This window comes from Achroia grisella, unplaced genomic scaffold (assembly GCF_030625045.1).
Source record: "Achroia grisella isolate CSIRO2021 unplaced genomic scaffold, CSIRO_AGI_Agris_v1 utg660, whole genome shotgun sequence".
In the NCBI taxonomy this organism is placed as follows: domain Eukaryota; kingdom Metazoa; phylum Arthropoda; class Insecta; order Lepidoptera; family Pyralidae; genus Achroia; species Achroia grisella.
In genome coordinates this window covers 4,617,319-4,633,174 of record NW_026712984.1, presented here as the reverse complement: position 1 = coordinate 4,633,174, position 15,856 = coordinate 4,617,319, and the positions used below count along the sequence as shown (strand labels likewise).

Here is a 15,856-nt window from a genome sequence, read left to right as displayed (position 1 = left end):
GGTCGTCTGAACATTGGCTGGGAGCTGACTCATGTTTTCCTAAATCCAAAGTTAACTCGTATAGAGTTACTGTATGCGATATATTCGGACTGACGGACATTTTTTATATACTCGGTTCATTAAAAGGGGCGAAACTATTATGTTATTTGTTGAGAGCGCCTTGGGGTGGTTGAAGAAAGTTGCACCCGATTTCGACACAGAAGCCGTGAATTTGTATTTCTGAACCAAAATTAACATGAGAGACCATCCTATCTAGGAAAATATTGAAGACATAAGAAAAATTCACACAGCGCCATCTATTCTCAATGATATTAGGAAAGTAGCCCGTATAAAACAATATAGTGTCGTTAAGCAAAGGACAGACAGAATGGAAATCTTTAGAGGAGACCTATGTTGGAAGGCAAGCTGTACCGTTTATCGATTATAATATTAACCATATGTAAAACTTAGTATAGCAATAAAGGCTTTTTATTTTATTTCGGTGGTGTAGCGGTTTAGCACACTGCCTTACTTCCGATGGTCACGGGTTCGATTCCTTGCACGGCACAAACATTTGTATTCATGAGTATGATTGTTTGTATCGGTTTGGGTGTTTTCTATGTATAATATGTATGTATTTAGAGGTCCGTTTCATGCTCAGTAAAGCGGTGTGGAGGCAGACCCGCATTAATTCTGCCTCACCTTGTATTTCGCAGCATTCAATGGTTCTGAGAGGCGCCATTTGTTATAATGCACCCCCCGCGATGCACCTCTGGTACATCAGTGCTACTGGCCTTGCGCTATGCCCAGGCCTTAGCGGTCACTGTCGTGTCGATGTATGTATTTACGAAAAACCAATCTATGTATTTGTATCAGTTATCTAGAACCCATAACACAAGCTTTGGCTAGCTTAAGCTTGGGTCTAGATGGCGCTGTGTGAATTGTCCTGACATTCTTAGTATTTTATTTTTCTTGCGATCATAAGATGGCTAGCAATGTCTCCACCAGCTATGAGTCCACAATCACAATTATTAAAAAACCCCTTTCTCTAGAATTGAAGGGTGCAAGAGACATCAAATTATTAGGGACAATTATGTAATCAGACTTCGATCAATAATTATTCTTATCCCTGATAGAGGGACAGATATCGAAGAAAGGTCCTATAAATTGAAGACCTCAATAGTCTAGCATTTTAGGACACCGTCTTACGTCTGATGTTGAGGGGTTTTTAATGGATGATAATGGAATGGTAGGTACTTCCGCTTGCGCTAATGGTTTACGCTTAGCACCAGTGGAGGATTATAAACTGTACATGAGGACAGGTCAGAAAGCCCATCGTGACATATTCACCAGGAACTTATCACGATGGTTGAACCGAGTGCAGGTCAATCTGACATGGTACATTGCTAGCAATGGGGTTAAAAGTTCACATTACTAACAATCTTCTTCCACCAATGGTTGCAGGTTCTCAAGATGCCAAAGTGGTATTCATGAGTATGTTTGATTAACACTTTACTGATTAGTTAATTCGTAGAAAAGCGTTTGTTCGTTTTGCTAACTCCTATATCACTAGATGTACAGATATATTATTATTAATTATAGGTATATCCATTTAATCAAATCTAATATATAAAATTCTCGTGTTATAGGTTTCTTGTAGGAGCATAACTCCTCCGAAACGGCTTGAGAAGAAATTTTATATGTATATTCAGTAGGTCTGAGAGAAGGTTTATAACTAATTTTCATACCTCAAGGTGTTAAAGACTGGCTCACCCCAAAAAAACTATTTATAATTTTTTTGACAATTTTTTTAGTTTTAATTTATTATGATTTAGCATTTAAATACAACAACCCTAACCTTTTACTCTTCTATTCCCAACACCTATTTTTTAATATCGTTTTCAATTTATAAGGCAAAACAACGTTTGCCGGGTCAGATCGTATAAATATAAAAACATGTATAATTTTAATATCCCTAGTTTATACGAATGGAAGTTATAGATTATTATATTGAATGATATCATTACAGGATAGCAAACTCCGGGATTCAGCTGACTACTACTTGATAATAGCAATTGATTGGTTCTGATAAGATCTGAAATTTATAATATAGATATCTACATATTCAAAGAAATATACTAAATAAATATAACATATACAGTACATATATTACATCAAATATAAATATACAGTATAATATATATAATTCAAATTCAAAATTCAAAATATCTTTATTCATGTAGGTCTATTACAGACTCTTATGATATGTCATATCTACCGTCAGTTCGGAATGATTTCGAGATGAGAAGAACTGACAAGAAACTCAGCTCTTATTTTTTTTTATAAATGTACTTAGTACATATTTACAATAATACTATTTCATTTAAATTCAAATTTGGGAGAATAGAGTGACCACCAGCATATGCTATGGATCTCAAACTGACATGGTACATAGCAATAGGATCTTTTTTTTTGTGGATGATAATGAAATGGTCCACCCGACTGCGCTAACAGGCAGTATCAGTGGAGGATAAAATAAGGTCAGGCAATTAGTCCATCGTGACAAATACCAGAAATTTATCATGACGATTTTCAAGATGAACCGCCTGGAGGTAAATCTGCCATGGTACTTTGCTATCAATAGGGGTCATCAGTCCACATTACTAACAAATCTCTTTCGCCCCTTGTAATGGAGATATTGTCAGCAATATATACTATCAGCTTGACCTCCATACGGTCTCCTTGGAAACCATAATGGTCGTTGATTAATTTGAGATGGGCTAGCTGACCTAACTTAATGCTCATCCAATCATCCTCCACTGGTAACCGGCCAGCGCATACCGTTAGCGCAGGTTAAAAAAACGGTTTAACGAGTTGTCGTAACCAAAAAAAAGAAATACATTGTTTTGAATATACCTACATATTTAAATTATTGTACAATATGCAGTTTAATCATACAAATTGATGATATAATCTCAAATTTGCTTGACAAACAAGTTGGATTTATGAATATCGAAAACTATAGAAATACTATATCATCATTTCAGCCCGGAAGACGTCCACTGCTGAACAAAGGCCTCCCCCAAAGATCTCCATGACGATCAGTTCTACGCTGTTTGCATCGAATGCATTCCAGCGATCTTGACCAGACCGTCGGTACACCTTGCTGGATGCCTTCCCACGCTGTGTCTTTCGGTCAGAAATACGGTATATACAGGCATTAAACTCATAGGAATCAAGAATAAAGCACCTTTAAGGTCAATCAATTTTTCAAATGGAAGCAGTGACCTGTAGAATTACTGCATTATATTAATCACTAGTTGTACCCGCGACTTCGTCCGCGTGGAATTTTGCAACCTTACTTTAATTTTTTTTAAATAAAAGTAGTCTAAGTTACTCCTTATTACATCAACTACATATTTTTATTATAATTATGTGTGACACCTAGCAAATATACATAAATTGTATTATCAAATACAAATAACTATATTTTTAACGAAATTGTAGTATACAAAATGTTATTACATTAATTACTATAACATTCTTCAATAATAAACATGTAAATTGTAAAACAGTAAAGCTAAATATATTATATATTACTAAACCGACTTTTATATGAAATAATCACCCTCTTGATTATATTGTAAGCTAGCTTTTGCCCGCGACTTCGTTCGCGTTAATTTATCCCCTTAGGGGTGGAATTTATCAAAATCCTTTGGATGCCTACGTCATAGTAGCTTTATGCATGCAAAGTCTCAACCCTATCGGTTTAAAATTGACAAAGTTTCATATAAACTTTCATCCCCTATTTTATTCCTTTGGGGGTAGAATTAATCAAAATTCTTTCTCAGCGGATACCTACGTCATAACAAGTACCTGCATGCCAAATTTCAACCCGATCCGTCCAGTAGTTTGGGCTGTACGTTGATAGATCACTATGTCAGTCACCTTTGAGTTATATATATTTAGATGTGTACAATATTATACTGATTAGGTGTGACTTAAGCAAATGTCTAAAACTTATTACAAGCTGCCAGTATTTTTTTAAGTAATTAAATAAAACAAATAACACCATACTGCTATCCTAGATGGAGTAGACATAGACATAATTCTTAATTGTTTACCTTATACCCAGGTTTCGCTGGGCTTATTTTAATGCAACATGACATGAGACGAATCTACCAGCGCATCTTAAATTATATTTGGTTTGGTTTGGTGTTTCCTTTGCTAGTGAGTCAGTCAGAAATGTGTTGACATATAGGTTGATTGTGTTTGCCCAATTCAAACTGACAAACTATCTATTCTGGGTGTAAATCTCAGCAGTAAACTAATAAGACTCTCCATGAACATATTTTGAATAAAGATAAAAATTTTGTACAAAATATGAAAAAAAACATTGTGGTGCACCACTCTTATGACTTAGGGGTACAAGAATAGATTACATCCCATTCTCTGACCTAATGAATTTACACATAAAAATTCATAAGAATCAGTCACACCATTTACAAAGAGTTTTGTTACAAACACAGTAATATAAGAATTTTATATATTAGAGAAGAGATAATATGCATATAGGTTATATGTCACTCTGGAACTATATGGATGACAAACTATTCAAACAGCTAAATACAAAAAGGTGCAGTAGTTCTAGGGTTATTAATACAAAAATGCTCTTATTATTTATAATATTACTAGCTGCACCCGCAACTTTATCCATGTGGAATTTAACTTTATTTTTCTAAAATAAAGTAGTACTAAAAAGAAAAATAATAAATTAGTCCTTATTACATCAGCTACCTGATAATAAAAATCCCGTCAAAATCGGTCTAGCCATTTCAGAGATTAGCCGGAACAAACAGACAGACAGACAGACAGACAGACAGCCAGACAGACAGACAGACAGACAGACAAATAAAAATTGTAAAAAATGTTATTTGGTGTATGTACCGTATTTATATTCATATGCATAATGTAAAAAATAAAAACAGTTCTTTCAATATTACAAACAGACACTCCAGTTTTATTTATATGTATAGAAGTATAGATTATAAATAAAAAATTATTATTAAATTAACAATTACCTTTTTAATTCACCATTAGTAAGAATGAATAATAACCTTTATTTCTTTTCTTTTTATTATCCTACTTCAAATTAGTTCAAGCAGGAAGGGGACTATTAGTATGGGACTTAGACTACATTGCTAGCATATACCATGTCAGATTAATCTCTATGCCAGTCCCCCTAGAAACCATCATAATAAATTCTAATCATAATAAATAATGTGCTAACTGACCTGACCTGAATGGTGCCCTGCAAACGTAAACTGTCAGCACAGGCAGTTGTTTATTTTTTTTTTAATTTTCCATTTAATTTTCACAGAATAAAAAAACAATCTATCTATACACCAAGTTCCATAGGGTAGAATAGAATAGAATAGAATAGAAAATCATTTATTCAAATAAACTTACATTGAAGCACTTTTGAATAGTCATAACATTTTTTTTTTTTTTTTTAATCTACCGCTCATTCGGAATGCTGTCTCATCACAAGAAGAACAAGCAAGAAACTTGTGTGTTGCTCTTTTAAATAATTTATTCTTACTTACAATTTAAGTTTAAGTGTGTGAATACAAACCACCGATTAGCACCAATTCAATTAAATACTCAAAAAGAAAAAATATTGAATACATAACCAACTGGTTAAACAATTAATAAGAGGAAATCAGTCATAGTGATTAGAGCAGACCAGTCCCTACAAGCAGCACCCGTTCACGAGTATGATGAGCCAGCCATCACTGCGCTCGACCATATTTTATGACTACAAGTCTGGACATTTTAGTGAGCATGACTACTCAAAACACCAGACCACGTCATAGCTACTCACAATTGCCATCTGATGTTTATAGTATTCACATTTCACATAAGAATGCATGCGGCAATTAATACAAAACCCACCAATTAAAATAAAATATGCCACCTACCCTTATCTAATCTTAATTTCTCTATCCACCCAAAAGTAGTCTGGAGAAGATTGCTTAGGGATAAGACTTTTATACCAGTTAATGTACCATTTTTTTTAATTATTTAAATGGTGCAATAGAGTATAAATAAAATAAAAAAAATACACCAGACATCATACAATCCAGATCAATTGTGCTATAGAATTGTTAAGTCAGTTTAGCACCCATCTTTCACATTCTACATCTATTTCATTGAACATTCCTCACGCATGACTGAAGCAATTTAGTATTGCACTTTTTAATTCCCCAATATGTTTTAAACGTTAAGATACAGTCCCCAGGCTTCATCAATAAGGCCTATGATCACATATTGACAATAAATCAATAACTCTTAACAAGTAACACAGTATCATCTAGTCCCACAGTAAGCAGAGCTTGTGTTATGAGTACTAGACAACAGATATAAATATTTAGATTTTGTTTAAAATATATATAAAAAACACCCAGACCAATACAAATAATCATATTCATAAACATTTGCACTGTGCAAGGAATAGATGTGTGATCATAGGAAGTAAAGTAGTGTGCTGAACTGACAGACCACCGAGGCTGTCAAATATATAGCACTAGCTACTAGCAGCTAGCCCCGGCTTCGCCCGGGTGTACATGTATTATACATATAAACATTCCTCTTGAATGAATCTATTAAAAAATATTGCTTCAAAATCCATTGCATGTCCTAACTAGACAGCGACAGCGACTTTGTTTTATACTACGTAAAGATATATATTTAACAACCATATATTATATACTATATAATTACTTAGTAAATAAAAAGTTTTCATAATTAAGTACTTTTTTTATTTGCCACTAATTCTTCTAGTGATGAAACAGATTTCCGAATGAGAGGTATATTAAAAATTTTGTGCTTAAATTAAGTTTATTTTAATAAAGGATTTTCTATTTTATTCTATTTCACTCTGGCCCACCTACATATCTAAATTTAATATATAGTCCCCTGCGAAATTGCTTTTGAAGCCTCTATTTTAAATCGTAAAATTAAAACTTAGAATATCCATACTTAACAGTAGCTAGTTGCATACTGCAATCACATATGACAGCACATCCATAAAAATAAGAAATCAACAACCCCAACAAATACAGGACTATGTAGATGAAGTAACTTCAATAACAAATTACCTTAATTGTTAATTAACTTGTGGACTTATTTATGCAGGCACTTGTGAAACACAGTGGTATAGTAATGTAATGTAGAATTCATCATTTTTTTTAGAATAATCAGACCCAAACATGTACATTGCAAACATTCTCCTAAACAAATAAATACTTAAATACTTACTTATTATTTTTTTATACATTTAGGAATCCTAGATTTCAGGGTTTATTTTGAAGTACTCACCAGCAGGTGGGAGTTGCGTTATCCACCGTGTCTTGATTGGCCTGCGTAGGAGACTCTGCTCCCCGCGCGCCCCCTGCCACTGACGAAGCCGTGGTGCCGCCTGCTGCTCACAACGCCATCATTGTCCGCACTACTCACGCCACACGCACTTCTATTACCTCGTACACACTGACACTAGTTGCATCTCTACCTGAAAGCATCACACCGTAAGTTGCACCGACTGATCACTCGTCACAACACTACGCGAATAATATCGACTCCCACAACTCCTGCCCACTATCACCACCACCGACTACTTCTAGCACCACCTCAGAACTCCGTTCACCAATAATATTCCCACTAAAAATGGCAACCTTCTGAATAACGACCCCACTCAACACACGAGTCCACCAAAGAATACTGTAATATTTATAAACTTTCACGAGTTAATTATAGACCAGACGTTACTAATAACGTTTGAACATAAGTAAAAGCCGAGAAAATAATATTTATAAATAGCTTCGGATTATTTTGATACAAATCTATAACAGTCTATCACTGCATACACACCCCTGTTTCGGGTGGAGCGGATCCTCTTCCTCCTATTTAAAATACGTTTAACATCAGAAAATTAGCACGAATTGGTTATTAGAACTATAATTTTATGACCTACACCCTGATAACTACAAAGACATTTTGTAGAAATGACAGGGATCTCGTATCGGCTTTACAGAACCTAGAAAAAATCAACATGTCGCCTTCTCTGATACGAAAAGGTGTTTTATCATTGGCAGTTCGTTTGAATCGAGATAAGGGGCGTGGTCAAACGTGAATCGAGATAAATGTCACCATTCAATCTAGACCTAGACTGAAATTGCTGAAAATCGTGAATATAATTTTCCTGTAATTAATTAGATCCAATTCTGTGCCCTATTTGTAATTGATCTATATAGAATTTTATAAAATAACAATATTTAACTTGTGAATTTTCTATTTTACTTGTCAGTTAGAACGGTGTTGAATATTATCAAATTAATTTTATTAAAAACGGTGAATAGTTTTATGAATTATTAATTTGCTTAAATATACTCTAAGTACATTATGTTTAATTCATTTGGCATTATAGAATACTGGTGTCCTCTACCGGCATAAATTGTCGGCTGCAACTAATGCTCAAAAGGAGGTAAGGGAGGAAAGTATTATGGTGTCTCATTTACCAAATTCATAGTCTCTGCAGATAATTGTTAATTTTATGAAGAATAATGTTTTTCTTAACTCTTCATAAAATTAACAAATTGTCTAATATGGTTATTTATACGTAATATTTAATTCCTTTTATGCACTTAGTAATAAGTGTAGCTAGTACTTATTTTATATGTAAAACGAAATATAAACTTTCCACAATGGAACTGCTGGCTTAATAAATTTTTAGTTTTTGTGGACAGAACACAACGTATTAAAGAAATATTATAATAGTCAGGCTGTAGTTCAAAAATAAGTCTGTAGTCGGACCGTAGATGGAGTAATAATAATATATTATAATTCAGAGAAGGAACAGTTTCCGGTTTCTAAAAAGTGAACGAATTGAACGAATGAAAGAAGCAACAGTTGGCTTTTTTTTTATTCTTAAGCGACAATTCAAGCTAGGTTAATTTATATTTTTAGGGGAATTTTCTTGTACAATTTTACTTAATCAATCACATTTTGTAATAAATTTAGGTTTAATTGTTTTACTTGAAATATGTCACAAATTTGTCTTTTAATTTACCTAACTTGTCGTAAGAGGTAAGCGTTCTAAAGAGTTGGCAACTCTGAAAAAAGCGCGTATTTTGCTTAAACGTCATATTGTTTTATTCGATCATGTGTATCAATAAATTTATTGTACAGTTTTGTTTAAAAATATTTTTATACTAATTTTATCTCAAAAACTGTATTACTTATCATTTCCTCTTTAATTTTAGTTCAAAATAATTTAATCTCATATAAGGACAGCTGTAAACTTATTATTCTTTATGTCAATGTCCAATAGTTTTTATAACCGTATTATGAATTGAAAAGTTTTATTAATTGAATAATTTATAAAAGAAAATATGGGTACCTACAATAAAACCCTTGATTCCATTGCAGTAAAATTGGGTCTCAATGAAGAAGAAAAAGTTTTAAAGTGAGTTAATTCATAATAAATAGAAACATCTTGAGAAGAGAGTGAAATATGCACAATGCTGCATTTTGTATTAATAATACTAGTAGCCTGTTCTGACTTAGCCTGTATCCATCTGGAATAAACTACCTTTAAAGCAGTAAAAGAATCTATCCACATAGGTTTCAAACTGCTCTTGTTTAATCAGTCTTTTGATACTGCAACCCTTAATATAGTTATGCAGAGCTTAAATATTGTTAGTAATGGAGACAAGTGACTCCTATACCAGCTGATGTTCCCAATCAAGTCAACCTCATGTGGTTGACCCCTTGAAACATGAATAAATGGCATGGCTTAAATGATTTAACTTCATTTTTATATTGTCATTATCCACTCATTTACCTGCTAGTTACTATAGATGGGTGAACAATTCTGTGATAATCCATAAAAATCAAGATATTAGACCTATGAGACAATCTTCAAGCTTATAGCAGAGGTACTACTACTACTAATATATTATGTGTAGATGGACAAACAAATTTTTTGTAATATTACAATTTCAAGACAAATATCAACAGTGTTCATGTATTATTCTGACAACAGTTGCAATTTCCGTCAGGTTCCATTGTCATTTTACTTGCATAAAGTAATAATAATAATAATAAAAATAAAATGTATTAAAAAAACTTAATGTAAACCATTTTCAATAGTCTAATCTAACTTACTACATACTAATCTACTTTTCTTGCAGATCTGTAATAGATATTAGCATTAGGCAATTCTTTTGTGGACTCCTGCACCTAGTGTAGTCCAATGTATAATCAACTTTGTAATATTTGTATTGAAACATACAAATAATAATAAATATAAGAATATTTTTTTTGTTCTATGAGTCTACTTTCTGAATGAGTAATTCAGTAAGTAGACTCATGACAAGTGGAATGAAACTTGTGTGTTACTCTTTTAAATAAATGTCCAGCAAAATATCTTTAAGATTTTCTATGAATAAAAACGGCCAATTATGACTTGATATATTTTGTTATTTGAGTAACAAAATATATCAGTTACCTATGGCCATGTTCCAAAAAAAAACACTAAATAATATAAGTATCTTTATAGTTACTAAACTAACTAATAATTAATCTGATTCCAGTAAAGCAGCAGAATTTGAACGACTTCTTCAAGCAAAGACAATTGCGGGCAGCAATATCACAGACACAAGCAAAGTTGCGATATGCCTTGATATAGCTGCTGGGATGTTTGGTGTTGATTATGATGTGGTGAATATTCTTCTCTTTTTAAACTCAGTGTTATGTAAAACTAAAAATGTTCAATTTATTCATATAAATAAATGGGATAAGGAAGAAGCAGATGATGTTTACAACATTAAAGCTCAGTGATAAAGTCCCACACACCCATCAGGCAGGAGGTGATCTTTAATAGTTCCATAAGTTAAACGTGAGGTTTAGACTCACTCCCATTTTCCAGTGAAATTGTAAAGGGCATTTAAACCTTTGTCAGCTAACAATTAGTTTTCTTACATCATTGGTATGGCAAGCAACATATGGTATCTAGTAGCCATTTTTTATTTGCCCTTATGATTATCATCATCATCATCTAGGTAAGCAGGAAACTGCTTAGGGTCTGAAATAGTTGAGATTGACATTTATACTATTTTACTGTCTACCTGTAGTATTGAAAGAATTCATTCATTCATAATTTAAGAGCTGTGTTCTTGTCGGTGGAGCTCCTTTGAAATTTTAAAGAAAGAAATAGTTAATATCTTTTTCACTAAAAATATAATGTGGAATTAATGATTAATTAATTAAAGCGTGATTCAATAGATGGTAAAGAAGTGAGATGGCACACTATTATACTATTTTGTCAGAATTTGTTTTAAGACTGACAGATTTAGCCACACTTTTATTTAAAAGAACTAGCATGAAACCCAACTGTTGTTCTTATCAAGTAAATCCATTAATTTTGATTGTATGTTATTAACTTTATTCTTTTCATGCTGAATTTTTATGTTAGGCCTACAAATACCTATTATTTTATAGGAAAAATGCATGAAATAGAAATAAGTTTTTTTAAATTAGATTATTATTAACCAGTAAATATTCTACTTCCATAGATAACTTGTGAGTTTTGTAAATAAAAATATAATATATTGGCTATGTCTGGAATAATGTACCTTTCAAACAGTGAAAGAATTTTTAATATCCATCAAATATTTTTTAAGTATTATCTTATACATATAATTCTCGTGTCACAGTTTTTGTTCCCATACTCCTCCGAAACGGCTTGATCAAGTAATTTTTGAGCGTATTGAGTAGGTCTAAGAATCGTATCTATCCATTACAAATATACAAAAACTTATATTTATAAATATACAAAAATTGATATTTTCCTCTTTATAATATTAGTATTCATAGGAGTTTATAAATAAATATTATATAATTTCAGAAAACAGCTATCAAATACTCAGGCCTCAAGCCAGCTATGTATGCTAATAGTAGAAAAGTCTTGGAGAACCTTCTAGAAATCAATAGTGACAAGTTGAGTACCTCAATGCTATGCATTACACTGCAATGTAGTGGTGTACAATCATTGGCTGATAAAATATTGGAGAGTTACCAGAAGCATGCTAAAATGGTAAATCAACGCAAGTTATAAAATGTTTATTTATTCTTACACTAAATTATTATTATTTAGGCTAGTCAGAAAAGAAATAGAACACAGAAGAAGAGCATATAGAGATTGTGTAGGGGAGCAAACTAAAATCCTTGCAACAGCACTACATGACCTATTGTCTATAGAAAGCTTCAAAGACATTCCATGCATGATGCATGGGATGTCTTTGAAGCTTTCTGTAGATGTAGATTTTATTCACTATTGAGAAAAAAACAGTAAAGTAAAATGAGACAGCTAATATTTATCTCAAGCACTGTATGCACAAACATTCATTGTTAATTTTATATAATAATCGCTGATCCATGTGACTTTGTTTGCATCACAATTCTCCGATTTTTATTTCTTCTTTATTGCACTTGTACAATTTTGCGAGCTTAATGCTATATGACATTTTCTACCATTAGGTAGTAAAAGATGGGCAATGGTGGGAAAGGACAAACCTATAATTTTACTGAACATAGGTAAATAGTTCTTCAAAAATATATTGAAATGTTTCATTGCAGCTAAGCTCCTATTAGTCGTAACGTGATGTTATATAGTCTATAGTATTCCCCGATAAATGGGCTATCCAAAAGTAAAAGAAATTTCAAAATCGGATCTGCAGTAGCAGAGATTACTTTTCTATAGTATTAGTATAGATATCATCTTAAAACAGTGATGAATGTTTAATGTTTTCAGGAAATAGACTTGAATCTCCCACAATACGTGTGTATAGCAGTGTATCAAGCATGCAGGTTTGTATTTTATATATATAATTTACTTTTCTGTGTGTTATTTAATTGACTAAATTTGAAAAATTTACAAAGGCTAAATGGGTTATCAATATTTCAAATAATTGAGATGTCAATCTTATACATTGGTTGAATATAAAGTCTAAAATTTACTGTTATTTAATATAATAACATTTGCAATGTTTTTTTTCTTAATATAATAAAAATCTATCTTTATTTAAATAAAGTAACATTAATAGTCTTATTTTTAGTTCGACCATTAACTAATATGTAATTTAATTTAATTTTGTGTTTCGCTTATAAACGACGAATCATCAGACTAGATCTTGGAAGACTAATGGTGACTATTTATTCCCACATTTCCATAACTACATGGCATAATACATGTATATAGAGTAGTTTATATTATTACTCTACTTTGTTTTATTATTTCAGAATAAATAAAGTTAAAGTGTCAAAGAGTAAAATAATAGAGAAGAGTCGTTTGAAACCATCGCAGTGGGCGAAGTTAGATGCAGACTGGACTAAATATGTCGATGACAACTTTACTGGTGTTCAGAAGAAAAAGGGGCGCCGACAGAAAGACGTAAAGCAAAACGGTAATATTATAACAGATTATATTTTGTTTCTAAATAAAAAATCTGTCACAGAAAGTGTTACTGCGATAGAGTAACACTATTGTATTAACGTATGTAAAGAAAAAGAAAGAAGATAGTGTATTTGGAATATAACACTAATAAAAATAATTTTTAAATTTTAAATTACATACTGGTTTATATTAATTTCATAGTACCAAATAGGGAAACCTTTTTGGTACTATGTTCAGCATATGTCGTGACAGGGTGCCACGACGCTGGTATTCTGTGGATACCTTCATACATATAATAATAATAATAATATACATATACATAGATCTAGGTGGATAACACAGAGTAAACATTTACAACATACTACCATATATAATATGTATGTAACGTGGATACTTCTGTATCATCTATCTCTGCTGCTAAGCAGCTTGTTGCTGTGTTGTACGCTGTATCGGAAACATAAGGTTGTAGACTAGGATATATATAATACTAATAATATCTCAGGATAATTCACACAGCTCCATCTGGTCTCAGCTGTGCAGAGTTTATATGAAAAAATATTAAAAAAAAATGCATTCTGCGCTCCTTCTCTATATAACCTAATAGCTGTACCCGCGGTTTCACCCGCGTTAAATTTGAATATAAAATATAGCTAATATTTTACACTGATGCATATTACTCTGAAGTTTCATCAAAATGCGTTCAGTATTTTTTGCGTGAAAGAGTAATAAACATTACTAACAAACTTTCGCGTTTATAATATTAATAAGATAAGAATAAGTGTGCAAAATTTCATACTCTTCAATCTGTGCAAATTTTGTGAAAAGGGACTTAAGGATTTTGCGTCACGTATTAATATAATTGTTTAATTACAGATGATAATCAAGAAAAAATGGAAGTAGACAGCCCAAAAAAAGATGTAACAGAACCTCAAATAGAATCTTACATGGACTGGAAGCAACGCATGCTGCAAGCTGCTTACAAAGAGTTATCAGAATTGGAAAATAACAGAAAACAAAGTATGACCCCCAGGAGATCGCCAAGGAAAACGCCACAGAAGTTTTCACCGTATAAAAGTTCTAGCAAAATTAACGGTGTTAGGTTATTATTTCCTTTAAATTCATGATATTGTATGTATGTTGCATCCTCGGTGGTCTAGTAGATTAGCACACCGCCTTACTTTCGATGGTCGCGGGTTCAATTCCTCGCACAGCACAACCATTTGTATTCATGAGTGTGATTGTTTCTATCGGTCTGGGTGTTTTATATGTATCTAACATATTATACATAGTAAACACCCACACCGATTTACGTAAAAAGAAAATATATCCATATATTTATATCAGTTATGTAGTACCCATAACACAAGCTTTAGCTAGTTTAACTTGGAGCTAGATGGCGCTGTGTGAATTGTCAATAAAAAACTAAATTATAGACAATCCGGCCAGAAGGACTAACTTGTAATCACCTTTACTTTTAAAATGTAATAATTATTTTATTTATTATTTATGTAATAAAATATAAAAAGCGGATTATATAATTGTTATTGAATTCTTGGTGTTACTAAGTTTAGAATATAATAATAATAGTCATAATGCAAAGTTGGTCCTTTTCCCATTATACTTTTTACTTATTTTAATAATAATATCACTGGACAATGTACACAATGCCATATAGTCCCAAGCTAAGCAGAGCTTGTGTTATGGGTATTAGACTACTGATATAAATACATAGATATATTTTTGATTATGACCAAAAATGTTGAATAAGGAGTAATTTATTCCACCGATTGTTAATGTACGTGTTTTAAATTATTAACGCAAATACTACTGTGTTTTATTATCCTTGACTCGTATAGTAGCTTTATATAATAATCTTTATTTGTCTCAAACAATAACTAATATAATAGTTGCCCATACAATAATATAATTTAAAACTAATGAAGGAGACAAAACGGTCTATAACTCAGTGAGGGCAGTGAGTCCACTCTCTCTGCTATTCTGTTATAGTCTTTATCAGTAAAATAATACAATATGAGATCGACGACAACTATAGCACATTAAGTTAAATTCTAAACTACAACTAACAAATTAAATATAAAAATTGACAATAACAAAATTACAAACTAATAAGATTGGACAATAACAAACTTAAATATATATATATTATTTCTGTTCAATAATTATTATAAAAAACGTGTTTGATAAAACTTTTTATTTTTACTTAAGATTTGAATAAAATTTGTTCTACTATTATATAAGAACCAATATGTTGTATAATTTCTGATGCATCAGCTGAGTCATCCCTTTTGCCCGGAATATGCAGTGTGAGGTACTACAGTTCCTGTTTTATATGTAGTTTAAGAA

At 31.9% G+C, this 15,856-nt stretch overlaps 2 protein-coding genes across 3 annotated transcripts in view; one reads left to right on the top strand and one right to left on the bottom strand.

The window, feature by feature from the left end:
- LOC131849857 (guanine nucleotide-binding protein G(s) subunit alpha) overlaps nt 1-15,856 on the bottom strand; it is an 82,028-nt gene that overhangs the window by 30,049 nt on the left and 36,123 nt on the right. The window contains exons 1-2 of one of the 2 annotated variants that reach the window (XM_059199987.1): nt 7,909-7,977; nt 7,360-7,549 (exon numbers count right to left, since the gene is read on the bottom strand). The gene's annotated coding sequence lies outside the window, so the exon portion shown is untranslated. Of the gene's footprint in view, nt 1-7,359; nt 7,550-7,908; nt 7,978-15,856 lie in introns of those variants that run through there. The other variant, XM_059199988.1, reaches the window with a different exon arrangement.
- On the top strand, nt 9,290-14,630 carry LOC131849867 (origin recognition complex subunit 6). The gene is made up of 6 exons (XM_059199998.1): nt 9,290-9,502; nt 10,632-10,758; nt 11,945-12,133; nt 12,851-12,906; nt 13,339-13,502; nt 14,366-14,630. Exons 1-6 carry the CDS (start codon nt 9,429-9,431, stop codon nt 14,614-14,616), a joined length of 861 nt encoding a protein of 286 aa, XP_059055981.1. The 5' UTR covers nt 9,290-9,428; the 3' UTR covers nt 14,617-14,630.